General features: G+C 44.3%; 1 protein-coding gene across 1 annotated transcript; it reads right to left on the reverse strand.

Annotated features, from left to right (window-relative positions):
- Positions 1–1,487: 1,487 nt before the first annotated feature.
- On the reverse strand, positions 1,488–15,849 carry ERH (ERH mRNA splicing and mitosis factor). Its single transcript, XM_002721665.6, has 4 exons — positions 15,769–15,849; positions 13,027–13,114; positions 7,612–7,732; positions 1,488–2,172 (listed from the first exon to the last, which is right to left on the reverse strand). The coding sequence occupies exons 1-4, from the start codon at positions 15,769–15,771 to the stop codon at positions 2,070–2,072; spliced, it is 315 nt and encodes a 104-aa protein (XP_002721711.1). The 5' UTR covers positions 15,772–15,849; the 3' UTR covers positions 1,488–2,069.
- Between the last annotated feature and the right edge of the window lie 43 nt (positions 15,850–15,892).

Below are 15,892 nucleotides of genomic sequence, written 5' to 3' on the forward strand. Positions count from 1 at the left end.
ACTTGGGCCATTTTCTGTTGCTTTCCCAGGTGCATTAGCAAGGAGCCAAATCAGAAACTGAGCAGCCAGGACTGGAACCAGTGCTCATATGGGATGCCACATCACATATAGCAGCTTAGCTCACTGTGCCACACTACTCAAAACATCTTTTAAAAATAAAATTTGGTGGCAGGCGCTGTGGCGCAGTGGGTTAAAGCCCTGGCCTGAAGCGCCTGCATCCCATGTGGGCGTTGGTTTTAGTTCCGGCTGTACCTTTTCCAATCCAGCTCTTTGCTTTGGCCTGGGAAAGCAGAAGATGGCCCAGGTCCTTAGACTCCTGTACCCACGTGGGAGGCCCAGAAGCAGCTCCTGGCTCCTGGCTTCGGATTGGCATAGCTCTGGCCATTGCGGCCACTTGGGGAGTGAACCAGCGGATGGAAGACCTCTCTCTGTAATTCTTTCAAATAAATAAAATAAATCTTTAAAAAAAAAAAACAAAATTTGGTTGATTCACAAGTGGAACATTAACTATAGCTATATTCATTTTTGTCAAGTACCTAATTTTATTAACTGGTACAGTGATGGCATTTCATTAATGAAATTATTCTACAGAAAAATTTGGCATATTTAAATATTAACCCAGAATTTGGCTCTGCATGAAAAGAAAGAAATATGGTTAAGGCCAGAATGAGTAACTGGGGATCAGCAGGGGGAATACTAGCCCAGCCATGAGTCTCTCCAAAAAACTGGCAATCTTACAATGCATAGACATTACCGGTTATTGGTGAAGCGACAACAGCAAAATCAGGAGTGTCCACATACTTGATGACTCAAAGTATAACACACAGGTACTTCAAAATAGTCGTGGAAAGACAATACTAAAAAGCCAGGTTCATTTTGGTGCTAAATTTTTTTGAAATTCATGTATGAAAGCATTCTTCAACCCCCTATTTTGTGTGCCTTCAGGTCACAAGCCCATGTGTACATTAAAAGCAAGATTATCCTGTACTTCTTGTAGTTTTCCCCTTCCCGTATAGCTTCCATCCAGGACAGAGTCATCTCCCAAATGGTCCAAGGACTTCCCCAACGGGCCCTTTGTCAAAGCTGAGGGGCTCAGCCGGCTGCTGCTGCAGACAGGCCCTGTCCCTAGAGAGCCTCCAGAGCCGGCCACGGACGCACGCTGGGGCTGAGTGGCACAGGAGAAACCACACTTTCATTTTACATATTTTCCTGAGCCAGCAACACGTGGTTTGATATTCTTTCTGAAGCTGGACACAGCAGGGACAATTCCCCACTAGGAGAGCCAACAACCCAGACTCTGCAGTATACAGTGCTGTTGAGTGAGGATGCTCATTGAGTGACCCGTATCAAATGTGTTTGACTTAGGATGTGTTCAATGTATGGTGAGTTCACTGGGATGGTACCCCATGGTAAATCCAGGAGCATCTGTATAATGCAGGCATCAATGGTGGGCACAAACCTTGGGGCTACCATTGAGATTCATTTAATGACTCTGGAAAAATGAAGTAGAAGTTTATTAGCTTTATATAAACCACCGCAAAGCATATCCAGCACATATACAAATTTTCTTCAAATTCTCTGTGTAGTAGCCTATTGGTTTTGAAACTGACACTTTGCAAGCAAATTAAATGTTCAGAGACCAAACAAACACCATCACTCAGAGAAAAATATAACTAAAGAACATTTATTTTCCACTAAGAGTTTGCCTTGAGGATGTAACTAAACTGAGCCACCCCCCACCCCATCTCCAAGGGTTAGTACAGTGACTGTTATAAAGCAGATCTCAACAGTCTGAAGCTCTGGAACCAACATTAACTGACAAAAAAATTCCATCTAAATCCTCATAAAAATGTTTAAGTAAAAAAAAAAAAAGGGAAGAAAAAGAAAAGAAAAAAGGGGCAATGGGGGTTTCAGATTGAACAACATTCTCACACTTCATCTGATACATTCAATCTGGCTAGAGTGTACCAAGTGGAAACAGGATCACTATAATACAAAACTCCCACTACAGCACGCTGTACACACCTGTGTTCCAAGCCCACCCCCATCCCCCTACTGCTTCCACTCCATTATTTTCCCGCCTGTTGGGCCTGCCGGCGGAGGAGCACGTAGATCTTCTCTTTGATCCAGTCTTTGTTATAAGGCTGGTATGTCTGGGTATCAGCCCGGTAACTGAGGAAGAGAAAGGTAACAAGCAGAGTTACAGCGGTCACTTACTGGCATGCATTCAAAGCCCCAAATCTTAACTGCCCGGCGGGACATGGGTGTGCACATTCCCACACATCAGCTTAAGGAGGAGGTGAAAGATGCTTCCGTGGCTGCTGAATTTTAAGGAACACAAACTTCAGATCACCTAGTACAACTGCACAGTGGAAAAAGCAACTAAGACCGGGAAGTCCAGTTACGTGCTCAGTATGTTACCTCTCTACTTGCTGACACAGTTTGGCCAGAACCCTGTGCTCTTTCTCCCACGTAGCTTCTACTTTTATAGTTACTTTAGTGATTACAAGACATAAACCAAACACTGGTACAAACTTTAGATTTGCTAAGTTTACTCTGAATTAACTAAGAAACTTTCACAACATGTTACTGCCAAGATTTCTTGCTGTTTTTTCCCTTGTGAAGTACTAAGAGAAAGAAACCCCATAGTCTGTATTTTAGAACTTGCTTTTTAAAATAAATTTAAATTTGCTAGAGGTCTTTGGAGGGGAATTATCAGAAGACAAAGCAAACTCTAAAAACGTCTCTTCTCAGAAAAGAAGGGCAGAGAACACGCCCAGCATTAGCAGTAAACTCCCACAGGCCTCCAAGTGCTTCAGGAGCCTGAGAAATCCCTCCAGGACTCAAAGACAAAAACCAAAAACAGAAAAAACATCCCAGTTGACCTACAACTGAAATTCTGTGGGATAAGTAACAAACCCACTTCTGGAGCCAAACTAAAGCCATAGCATAAAAAGGAAACCGCACGCAACCAGCGACAGCCATCACAGAGAGTGCATGCAGCATCTCAGAGCTGCGGGCACCACCTGCTGGGAGCACCGCGCACAGCCAGGAGGGAGGCGGCAGTCTGCCTGCCTAGACACATCTCAGGAAAACAAAGTAACTGGGTTTCAATTACTGTCCTGTTTTAGCCAGACAAACGACATTCACAGGTACCTATTTAGATGTTATCAAACACTAGGAACTGCTTTAAGCACTCTGTAACCCTGCAAGTAGGCACAATTATAATCTGTTACAAATGAGGACACCAAGGTTCAAGAAGCAACCTATAAGTGACCCTGGACGACTGGTAGAGTTTAAACACTCCTCTCTCCTTGGACCTCACTGAACACCAAGCCAGAAATCGACACTCTCAATTTTTGGCCAAGGAAACAGATTCTGAAGAAGAAATGCTTCCCACGGCAACATCATAGTCTTCCTTTGAAGGATAAAATCAGCCTCGGGTTTATTAAAAATGCGCTTTTACAAAATGCTTTTTTACTAATGTCCTTTTTAAAATAAGCAATATTCTAAGAAGTAAAGTAATTTTCTCTATCTTCTGTTCATGCTTCATAATTAAATAAGTGCTAATCTAGCATACTTTAAGATGTGGCAGGGTAGACTACAATATTTGTAATAGCAATGGACAAGAGCAAGAAAAGGAACAGAATTTCTCAGAACTATCATTTCTGGGTGGGAAAGCCTTATTCCCCGTCCATTCCTTCTCGCAAATCTAATCATCATGGCTTGTAAGCATTTGGTAACTCATCAGCTTGCACGCTGTTTTCCAACTCACAGAAGTAATGTCTTCTTTATGGAAAGCTGTGTGTTGATGGCTGCTAACCGGCACTTGAGAAAATGAGACAATGAAATGCTGAGTACATTAATAAAACGCCTCGCTGTTGGCTGGGATGACTTTTCTAGCCTACTGCTCTGCTATCAGTGAATGCAGGCTGAGACAGCAGCAGAAGCTGTGGTCTGCACACTGAACTCAGCAGAGTATTCACAACAGCAAACTATCCCCCGACAGGAGACCCATCTCATCACAGAAACCTTTTGTCTAAGCAAACAAGGAGAGCCTGCATATTTAAAAGGCTGTTTCAGTCATCTTAAAAATCAAAGATCAGAAAGCTGTGAAAACAATCCATACTCTGACTCTAAGTACACAAAATGCAAATTCTCCGATTATATTACTAATACATGGTTGGTTTGCCCTGGGTTAGTTATGTTGCCAGGTAGAACCTATTCCATTTCCTCATATGTGTTTTCTTACAAACAAACAAACAAACAAACAAACAAAAAAACAAAAACACAAAGGTCCAAGGGTCACTATCATATACATTTAACAGAAGCCACAAGGTCACAATTTACAAACAGACTCATCCCTGGCTTGGGAAGTTAACAGCTCAAATTCTGTTCCCTGACCAAGGAAAGCAGCAGGGTGAGCAAGCTCAGGAGCCTACAGCAGTATGTGACCTCTTTGGAAACATCTTATTTTTCTTGCCTAATGGAATATAACCAAAATCATGTGAGAAAAATAGTTCTAAATTCAATTCTCAAAGCTTTCAGAGGCCAAATGATTTTCAATGTTAAAAACAGAAACATACGGTGGGTGCTGTGTGTAGCAAGTCAGGTTGCCACTCGGGACACCCAAACCCATACTGAGTGCCTGGGTGGCTACTCTGCTTCTGATTCAGCCTCCTGTTAGTGCATCCTGGAGGCAGAAAGTGCTGACTCAAGTGCTTGGCCCCTGGCACCTACATGGGAGACCGGATGGAGTTCCAGGCTCTTGGCTTCTGCCTGGCCCAGCCCTGAGTTATGGGCATTTGGGGAGTGAACCTTTCTCTTTCCCAAGTAGATGAATATAAGTGATTAAAACAAAATAAAGCAAAAGTAAAACAAAAACCCTACTTCTTAGAGCTTTTCAGATAGATAATTAGACAATTAAAAACCATAAATTATCGTTAATTTTTCTTCTGTATTACCTGAACAAGTTGGAAAGAATTATCCAGGGAAAAATTAAGTAAGTCTTTCCTTTTTTTCCTTATTTTAGCATATTATATGTGGTTTCTGGTTTATATTTAATAGTTACATACTTGTGGTATGTCCCTCATTACCACTGTTTTACTTTGTATAATATTCCCAGTCACAAAAGCCAAAATACCTTTTCACTGGTTGATAATATAATTAATCTCATGAAAATTTATATTCTTACCATTCTGCTCATAGCAAGTTTTAGATACTAGTTGTAATTAAAAACAAACCCTTTGGGGCCAGCATTGTGGCGCAGCGGGTTAGGCTGCTGCCTGCAGTATCAGCACCCCATATGGGGACCAGTTCATGTTCTGGCTGCTCTACTTCTGATCTAGTTCCCTGTAATGTGCCTGGAAAAGCAGTCCTGAGGATGGACCAAATGTTTGGGCCTTTATCACCCATGTGGGAGATCCATATGGAATTCCTCACTCCTGACTTCAGCCTGGCCCAGCTTTGGCAGTTGTGGCTATTTGGGAAGTGAATCAGCAGATGGAAGAGCTTTGTCTCTCTCTGTAACTCTGACATGGGTCACTCAATCCCTTGTACATACCTCCTACATTTAGCAAAATCTTCACTAACTCTCCACCTCCTCACTTGCAGCCATCCAGTTTAAGAGTGACTAGAAAATCTAGGACCTCAGCTTGAATTCACTTTAAATGCATTAACAAGTACCCCAGAGGACACTTAGTGCATCCCAGAAATCACACATATCCCTAGCCCTACACCCTCCAAGATTATCTGCAAACCTGCAACATCTCCTCTTTCACCCTCAATTTCAAAGAGGGTCTTTGCTTCCTATTTACCTGAGGTAACGGAAGCACAACCAGAAAACCACCAGCACGTTTGTCTGCCCTTCCTACTTTCCCACCAATGGCCTGTCAAGATCCTACTAAAGCCATTCACCTCTCCCTTCCTCACCAGATCAGCCTGCCACTTGCCAGCATTTTCTCCCATGGAAAGGGGGGACAGTCTCCTTCTCTGGCTATATTTGCTTCTGCACTCTTTCAAGCAAAATTCTTCAAACAAGTCATCCGTATTAACTGCCTAAAATCCCCACTTCTGATTCCCTTAAACTTACTGAAATCCGTAAAGACTTTACTCCCATGATTCTACCAGAGACTTCTCAGCTTCTCAGCTCTCATGTGCTTGACCTTTCGCTACTATGAAACGCTTCTGCAGTAGCTCCTAGGACGTCCCTGCCCCCTGCCCCTCCCAGGCTTCCTCAGGGACTTCAAACACACCAGGCACACTCCTGCCCTGTGACTCGTACACCACCTGTGCCTGGCCTCCTCTCTCCCATGAGCCGGTGCTCAAACATCACCCTTCAGTGACCCGGTTATTTTCCAGCCGCCCAGCAACATTGCAACCACCTCCAGACCCTCCTTACCACTTTCCCTTCCCTGATCTGTTTGTCTCTAGTTTTAAAGAGGGACTTAACGCCTTTATTTTTAATCTACCTGTCTATTAGGTTATGTCTCTCCCTATCAGAATGCAAGCTTCGTAGGAACGGAGATGTTTCATCTGTTCTATCCACTGCTGAATTCCCAGTACCCAGAACATACACTTGGCCCTCCATATCCCCAGGTTCTGCATCACAGGATTAAACCAACTGTGGGTCAGAAATATTTGGAAAACAAAAACAAAAAAACTGCATCTGTTCCAAACAGGTACAAACCTTTCTTCTCCTCACAACTCCCTAAACAATATGGTACAACTATGTACACAGCGTTACATTGTATTTAAAATACACAGGAGGATGTGTAGTTACATTGCCAGTTTATGTTGGGAGTTTGAGATTTGGGGACCTTGCTACCAATCCCCCACAAATACTGAGGGACCACACCTGGTAAGCAGCACTCAAATATTTGCTGACTGAACATGTCTGTGTCTCTGTGAGAGGACATGTGTCAGAAGACATGCAGACCAACTGCAGATTAACCCAGCAAAGTATCTGCAGCTCTACTATTCTCATAGCTTTCTGAGTTATATTTAAAAATAATAATTAAAACTTTCTAATTAACACCTTTCGTTAAAGACCAAAACTAGACAACTTGAACATTCTGAGTAAGCAAAGTAAAACAGCTGTAACAATGAAGAGACACATAAAACAACTCAGGGCAGGCATTTGACCTAACAGGTAAGAAGACCCATGTCCCACATCAGAGTGCTGGGTTCACGTCACCGATGTGAGAGACCTGGATGGATTGCCTCACTCTCAGCTTTGGCTTCACCCAGTCCCAGCAGTTGCAGGCATTTGGGATGTGAACCTGTACATGGGAGCACTCTCTCTCTGTCTCTCAAATAAATTAGAAATAATTTAAGGGGGTGAATGATATAGTATTTTATGCTCCCTGGTAATAGTGGTAATGAAAAAGGGGGTGGGGAGGGAAAAGCACCAAGACATGAAACTTCTCTACCAGCACCCTCTGCAGAGTAACTGCATCAGTCAGTAAAGTTCTTCAAACTGTCCTGTGTTTTTGGCTTTATGTATTCGATTAACAATCCATCTCTAAGAAATCCTAGTTACTCGGCTACCAGCAATCATCTCAAACAGCTGGACAGAAGAGGAAACACAGGAGATAGGGGGCTAATACTTACACAAGGCAGCTGAGGTCTGCCAGATCATCAATAAAATCAAACAACTGACTGATATCGTATGTGATAGACGGACTGTTGGGATTCATTCTTTTCAGATGTTCCTCATACATTTTACAAACACCTAGGAGAAGAGAGAAAGAAAAAAAAAACAAAGTTTTTTTTTTTTAAGTTTACTTACTAAAAAATCAAGATCTTACAATCACAAACTTTCAGATGAGCAGTGTTGTGTATCGAGATCATATTTATTCTGCTAAGAGTTGGGCTGGAAAAACAACAGTAGGTTGATCACTTTTTCTTAATTAGTGATATGAACAAAAAGAAATTCACCAGGATGTTGGTAATGGTTTGGTGCCCTAACATAAAAAAACTTCAAACCACGGGTGGTAAAAGGACTTTAAAAGACTTGTCCTCTAATGATTCAAGCTAATAGTAACACTGCATCTGACGGAGCAATTCTTTCCAGTAAATCTTTCTAAAACCAGAGGAAAGAAACAAGTGAAGGGGTTATCCTCACAGGTGATTAAGATCCTGGACTATGGATTTGGACAGACCGGAATTCCAGCTCTGCCCTTATTAATTGTGAAACTGAGGCAAGTGACTCCACTTCATGAACCTTACCTGACAAACAGGAAATAAAAAAATTAGACAAATACATTCATTGTTCACCTTAAAAAAGCATTGACCAACAAGCTACCATCATACTTAATGTGAGAAACTGATGCTTTTCTGCTAAGATTAGGAAGACTGGAATAGTTACTCTTGCCACTTCCCTTCAACATAGCAGGAGGTTCCTGGCAGGACAATTAGGCAAGAAAAGCAGGAACAGGTATCCAGATCAGAAAGGAAGTACAATTGTCTGTATTTGCAGATGACTCGATTCCACAGTGGAAAGCGCTAAGAAAACCACGGAAAAATTATTAGGATGAACGAGTGCAACAGTGGCAGGATACACAATTACTATACAGAAATCAATTCTATTGAGGCCAGTGCTGTGGCGTAGTGGGCTAAACCTCCACCTGCGGTGCCAGCATCCCATATGGGCACTGAGTCGCATCCCAGCTTCTGATCCAACTTCCTGCTGATGGCCTGGAAAAGCAGCGGAATATGGTCCACGTGCATGGGCCCCTGTACCCGAGTAGGAGACCTGGAAGAAGTTCCTGACTCCTGGTTTCAGATCGGTCCAGCTCCAGCTGTTGCAGTCATTTTGGGAGTGCACCAGCAGATGGAAGACCAGAGCCTCCCCCTTTCTGTCTGTAACTCTCAAATAAATAAGTAAATCTTATTTAAAAAATCAATATTTCAATACTCTTAACGGTAAACAATCTAAAATGAAGAAAATAACTATTTACAACAGCATAAAAAAATAAAATCCTTGTGGATAAATTTAACAAAAAAAGCACATTATCTGTACACTGAAAACTACAAAAATGCCATTGAAAGTAAACACTTAAACAAATGGAAACACGTCCTATGTTCATGGACCAGAAAACATTTAAAACCTTACTACAGGCCGGCGCCATGGCTCAATAGGCTAATCCTCTGCCTTGCGGCACCGGCACCCCAGGTTCTAGTCCCGGTCGGGGCACCGGATTCTGTCCCGGTTGCCCCTCTTCCAGGCCAGCTCTCTGCTGTGGCCAGGGAGTGCAGTGGAGGATGGCCCAAGTCCTTGGGCCCTGCACCTGCATGGGAGACCAGGATAAGCACCTGGCTCCTGGCTTCAGATCAGCGTGATGCGCCGGCCAGCGGCCATTGGAGGGTGAACCAACGGCAAAAGGAAGACCTTTCTGTCTCTCACTGTCCACTCTGCCTGTCAAAAAAAAAAAAAAAAAAAAAAAAAAAAAAAAAAAAAAAAACCTTACTACAATCAAGATAGTGTAGTACTTGCATAAGGATTATAATACATCAATGGAATAAAATTGGTCCAAAAATAAAACCTCAGACTTATGGTCAACTGCTTTTCCACAAGGGTGCCAAACAATTCAATGAAAAAAGATTAGTCTTGGACTGGTGCTGTGGCACAGCGGGTTAATGCCCTGGCCTGAAGTGCTGGTGTCCCATATGGGCGCCGGTTCGAGACCTGGCTGCTCCACTTCTAATCCAGCTCTCTGCTATGGACTGGGAAAACGGTAGAAGACGGCCCAAGTCCTTGGACCCTGCCTCCGTGTGGGAGACCCAGAAGAAGCTCCTGGCTCCTGGTTTCTGACTGGTGCAGCTCCAGCTGTTACAGCTAACTGGGGAGTAAGCCATGGAAGACCTCTCTCTCTCTGTATAACTGACTTGCAAATAAATAATCTTTTTTTTAAAAAAAAGAAGCTAAAAAAATAAGAAAAAATGATTAGTCTTCTCAACAAATGGTACTAAGACAACTTGATAATTAGACGCAACCAAATGAAGTTGGACCCATAAATCACACAACGTGAAAAAACAAAACAAAACAAAACATGAAGATGGATCAGAAAATGCCTGGGATGGATTCCTGCCTGTTTCCAGCTCAGCTTTCTGCTTTGTGAACCCTGGGAAGGAACAGATGATGGCTCAAGTGCTTGGGTCCTGTCACCCACATGGTACACCTAGATGGAGTTCCTGGCTCCTGGCTTCAGTCCAGCCCAGCCCTAGCTGTTGCGGGCATCTGGGAATGAGTTAGTGGATGGAAGCTCATGAGCTCTGTCACTCTGCCTTTCAAATTAAAATAAACAAACAAGAAGTGGGAGCAGAGGGAAACCGGAAAGAGCCGGGGCAGGTGTCTGGCACCTCTACTTAGGATGCCCACATTCCCTATCAGAATGCCTTTGCTTCCAACCCACTTTCTGCTAATGTACACCCTGGGAGGCAACAGCAGTGGCTCCAGTGCTGAGTCCCTGGCACCCAGGGGGAGCCTCAGACTGAGCTCCAGATGCTTGGCTTCAGCCTGAGCCAGGCCTGATTGTTGCAGGCATCTGGAAAGTGAACCAGGGGATCAAAGATCTCTGTTCTCCAAATAAAATGAAAATAAAAATTAAATTAAAAAAAAAATCAAACATTTAAAATAAATAAAAGAACTCACATGATGAAACGCTCAGTAAAAAACACAGGCATTAACCTTTGTCATCTCAAAGAAATGATTTCTTAGATATGACAACAAAAACACAAGCAACATCAAGAAACAGTTGGACTTCATGAAAATTAAAAATGATTGTGTTTCAAAGGACATTCGAAGCGTTGTGCTAGCTCAAAGAAGCCAATGTGGAAATGCTACAGTCGTGCAGTTCCAACATGACATTCTGCAAATGGCACAACTAGAGGCAGTAGGAAAAAACCCAGTGGTTGCTGGAGGCCTGGGAGGAGGGGCGGGGAAGGAGGGAGTAGAAGAGTTGAAGAGATTTTCAGGCCATTCATGTGACCTACTGATGGTAAATACTTATCAGCACACATCTGTCGAAACTCAGAGGAAGCTCAAAGCCAGCAGCCCTAATATCAACTCTGAACTTTACTTACTAATATCTCAATATTGGTTCTTCAATTGCAACAAATTTATCACCCAAGGAAAGACGTGGTAACAGGGGAAATTGGGAAGGGAGATGCTAGAACCTGTACTAGTTGATCAATTTTCCTAAAACTGCTCTAAAATAGCAGTCTATTAATTTTTTAAAAAGGAGCGAGGGGCTTAGGGAAGAAAAGCTCTACTTACAAGTAACTATGAACTACTACCAGAAAGAAAAACAGAGCAAGAAAACCACCATTTGGTAACCACCACGTGGGAACTGATTCAATAATTCTACCTAACATTTTTGTTTTAATCTTTTAATAAATCACCATTTATAACATAAAACAAAACCCCAACTCTTCTAAGTCATGAAGAGACATGGAAGAACCTTAAATGCATATTACAAAGAAGCCAGTCTGAAAAGCAAAATCCACAGAACTATACAGCACAAAGAATAAATTCTAATGCAAACTGTGGCCTTTAGTTAATAAAGATTTGTCAATACTAAATCACTGTAACAAACCTAGCACATCACTAGAACAGACATTAATAATGGGGGAAATGTGAAGAGCTAGGAAGGAGTAATATAGAAACTCTACTTTCTGTGTAGTTTTTAATGAAACCTAAGACTGTATATTAAGATATACAGACTTGCTAACACACACACACGTACGTACATGTTTCTATGCATGTTTACACACATATAAAGTTAGGCTTTGTTGAAATCAGTAAAGGTTAGCAAATGTTATTGTGGGATCAAAGGCCAAGCACCATTATTATAGGCAACCTGACGTAGGAGCATATAAACAAAGTCCACCTCAAAGGTTAGCAAGGATGAAGCAGATGAAGGAAATGAAGACAGACCAGGAGACTACCTTGCTCTTGAACAGAATTTGATAGCAGGCTAGAAAGAATGGCACCAGCTACCCAGAACCTCTGATTATTACAAACAGTCGCTCACTACTGCTGGCTTAACATGGACAGATTTTAAGTCTAACTTAGTTAATTTGAATAATCAACAGATTCAAGGACATACACAGCAGCAAAACCAAAGCAACTACTAAGAAACAGTAAGGACTAACGGTTCCCTTCAGGGTGGTGTCAGCTCATCTAATGCACGGCACATTATACTGATTTGGTTCCATTTGTTTTTTCTGACCTCAGTGTTTTTGTTTTTTAAGATTGATTTATTTGACAAAGTTACAGACAGAGAGAGGTCTTTTATCTGCTGGTTTTCTCCCCAGATGGCCACAACAGCTGGAGCTGGGCTGATCTGAAGCCAGGAGCTTCTACCTGTACCCAGGTACCCACACGGGTACAGGGGCCCAAGCACTTGGACCATTTTCCACTGTTTTCCCAAGTCATTATCAAGGAGTTGGATTGGAAGAGGAGCAGCCAGGACTTGAACCAACATCCATATGGGATGCCAGCACCAGAGGCTTAACCTACCACGCCACAGCACTGGCCCCGCTAAGCTTTAATTTCTAACAACACTCTGATGGGCTGTAACTAAATCTCAATGCTCTTAACGTTTCTATGTATAATAAGCAATCTAAAATTCAGAAGCTGTCCCTAGCGGCTTAGCAACTCCAGTGCTAGTTCTAACGAGAACGTACGGGGCTATCTACGGATGTCTGCAGCACGACCAAGTAACAATCAGCAATGTACTCAGAAAACAGTGAGAAGCCTTGGGAAGTTATTTGTTATATACAGGGCTTGGGTTTGAAATGCATACTTGCAGCAGGAAAAGACCGTGTGCATAGTTCATGTTTGAAATATTCAACAAGTATGGTCTATCCTAAGTATCTACTTTTCCCTAACAAAGTAATACATTCAGAAATCTATGGAGAAAAACAAACCCAGTTTCTAAACAAAACACATTTTAATAGTAAGTTTCAGTGGGGAATACAAAAACCTCAAAGATTTCTGCCCCCGATGGGTGTTAAGCTCACCTTCCATGCATTCATTCACAGATTCATAGTCAGCGTAAGTTCTGCCTTCTGGCCTCTTGGTAGGCTGTACCAGCAAAATGGTATGAGACTGCAAGGGAAGAAGTGATTTCAATGTAAGTGTCTAAGTTTCTACTGGAGAAATCCACAGTATCGTATACAATCCTTATTCATGACATAATCATTATATTAAAACATAGTGTCTTCATCTGACAGTTTTATTTATTTGAAAGGTCGATAGAGAGAGAACCTCAATCTTTTATCCACTGGCTCACTCCCTAAGTGGCCGCAACAGCCAGGAGCTAGGAACTCCATCCAGATCTGCTTACGCAGCCGGCAGCAACTCAAGCGCTCTCAGCCATCATCTGCTGCTCCCCAGGTACATTACAAGGGAGTTGGAACAGAAGTTGGAGTAGTTGGGAACCTGCACTCTGATATGGGATGTGGACATCCCCCCACTAAGCCACAAATGCCCAGTCCCTCCCCTCCCAACAGTAATTATGTCTCTGCCCAAGTGTGGATCAGAGACTGGATTCCTAAGTCCCTCAGCCTCCCAGTCCTGCATGACTGCTTCTGCAAACTCTAACCCTCCCTCCTGCCAAAGCTGTGACAACCAAAAATATACCCAGACATTGCCAAATGCCCCCTACAGGCGGGAGTGAAGACGGGGAATCTCCCTCAGCTGTGCATCGCTCTCCACTGAGACTGAGCCTGCCCAATTACCTGCCACCTAAGGTTCATTAGTTAGATGCTAGTGTGATGCAACTCCACCATAAACTCAATCCCCAATCAACGCACTCTTGTTTTTTCTTCTCTTTTGCAACACCGTATTTTTCCTGGCCAAAACATCTAGCCTTAAAATGAACCTGGCGCTGGTTCACTCCCCACATGGCTGCAATGGCCAGAGCTGCACCAGCCAGGAGCTTCCTCCCGCCTCCCACGCGGGTGCAGGGGTCCAAGGACTTGGGTCATCTTCTGCTATCCCAGGCCACAACAGAGAGCTGGGTCGGAAGAGGAGCAGTTGGGACTCGAACCAGAGGACTAACCTACTGTGCCACAGCGCTGGTTCCCCTGGGGCTTTTCAATACTGCTGCCCAAAGATAAGGATTTAAAACTACTAAGAGTGGAACCTGGCTAAATTCTAAAAACTGCACTCAAGATGGCTGCCATTTTTAAGTGGCAGTGCTTCCCTGTTACCAAGTCTTTAAGGATCACTATACCCTTCCACTTTCTTCTTGGGAGCTCTTTTTAGAACACTTCGGCTTTATTAGAAATCCAAACATATTTGCCTTATCACTCTTTTCCCTTCTGGACAGATTTGGTCCTTGCTTTCTATGGTCCTTTCTCAGGGGAGTGCTTTTCCTCTTATAAATCTAGTTTATAGCATATACATCTATGATCTTCTATCTACACAATAAGAAGACTGTGAAAACCCATTTCCTTAATAAAATCCTTATTCTTTGGTTACCAAGCAGTAGCGATTCACTCGGATGAAAGGGTAACCGCCCCCCAAACATGAACTCTAAGAGGTCAGTCTGCTACTGCTGAAATGCCACAATACGTCAATTAGCTTCAAATGCTTTCCCCCAAAACTACCAGGGAAGGGGAGGGAGGGAGGGACAAAGTCTGGCATTCCCCCTGGTCTTCTGTCCCTGGCTATGTCGGTGGGATGCTACAGAAGGAAGGAAGGGACACTTACAAGTTCTGATCCTCAGCCTACTTCGATAAGTAACTGTTGCCCACATCCATCCGACGCGGGATGGACCTGTTACTGGGACTTTCTCAGGTTTCAATCTAAGCATTCGGACACAGTACCACATGGTGACATAAAGCCAGGGAAGGAAACTCAGAGGTCCAACGACTTGCCCAAGGTCACACTGCTGGTTATGGAACCGGAAAGATGGTCTAACTCAGTCCTCTTCGGGAGACCATGTTGGGCCAAACAATGAAGCAGCTCAACTCAGCAAAGCACACCTGGAGAAGTTCCTTGCTAACCTCCGCGGCAACCAGAAAAGGAAAGTCTACGTGTGGAGGCAGCCCCGATTCCTCTCTCTTGATCTAGAGACAAAAGCCCACCCATCGCCCCGCCGCCCCGCTCACAGGCGTCGGGAGGCCCGGCCCGGGACCCCACCTTGTCTGCCTCTGGTCCCCAGGGACTTAAGAAGGGCTAAGAACAAGACTGAAGGCGGAGGCAGAAGCCCAATGAGGCACCTAGGAGTCTCAGAGAAGGCGAAAAAGGAGGTAAAAAATAAGGGGTGGGGGGCAGGCAGGGCGCTGGAAAACAAAAGGGAACGGCTGAGGAAGCCCCCTTCGGAGCCAACACGACCGCTCTGGGCTCACAGGCTGGCTCCAGGAAGCCGGCGATTCTGTCAGTTTCGGGAAGGGGTTTGTCAGACGTCTCTCGGCCATTGTTCCTACAGCAGCATGCTTGGAGGGAAGGAGCAGCACCCTCACGCCTCCCTCCACCCAGCGGCCAACGAGAGCGAGCGTATCCGCAGACCCACGGCACGCCTCGCTCGAGCCAGCAGGCGGGCGCGCAACCGTAGGGCGGACCCGGGCTCCGGGGCCTACAGCCAGGCCCCGCGTCCCCGCGGCGGGAAGGGGAAGGGTCGAGCCACGAGCTGCAGGGACGGGGAGCTGCAAGCGCGCGCGCTGGGAGAGTCAGGGCAAGAGGCTGGGGAGATGTACGGGACTGAGGTCGCTTGCAAAACGGGGGCCTCGGGGAGCCGCAAGGGCCTTTCTCACCATCGCGCCAAACTCTTCTCTTTGCAGCCGCTGCCGACACCGCCGCCGCACACGAGCTTAGCCGCAACGCCGCCAACAGCCAATCCCCGCGAGAGGAGCCGCCGGAAATCGTCGGGAGCGCGAC

Source organism: Oryctolagus cuniculus, chromosome 20 (assembly GCF_051225735.1).
Source record: "Oryctolagus cuniculus isolate XC-2025 breed Fujian yellow rabbit chromosome 20, ASM5122573v1, whole genome shotgun sequence".
Taxonomy (NCBI): Eukaryota; Metazoa; Chordata; class Mammalia; order Lagomorpha; family Leporidae; genus Oryctolagus; species Oryctolagus cuniculus.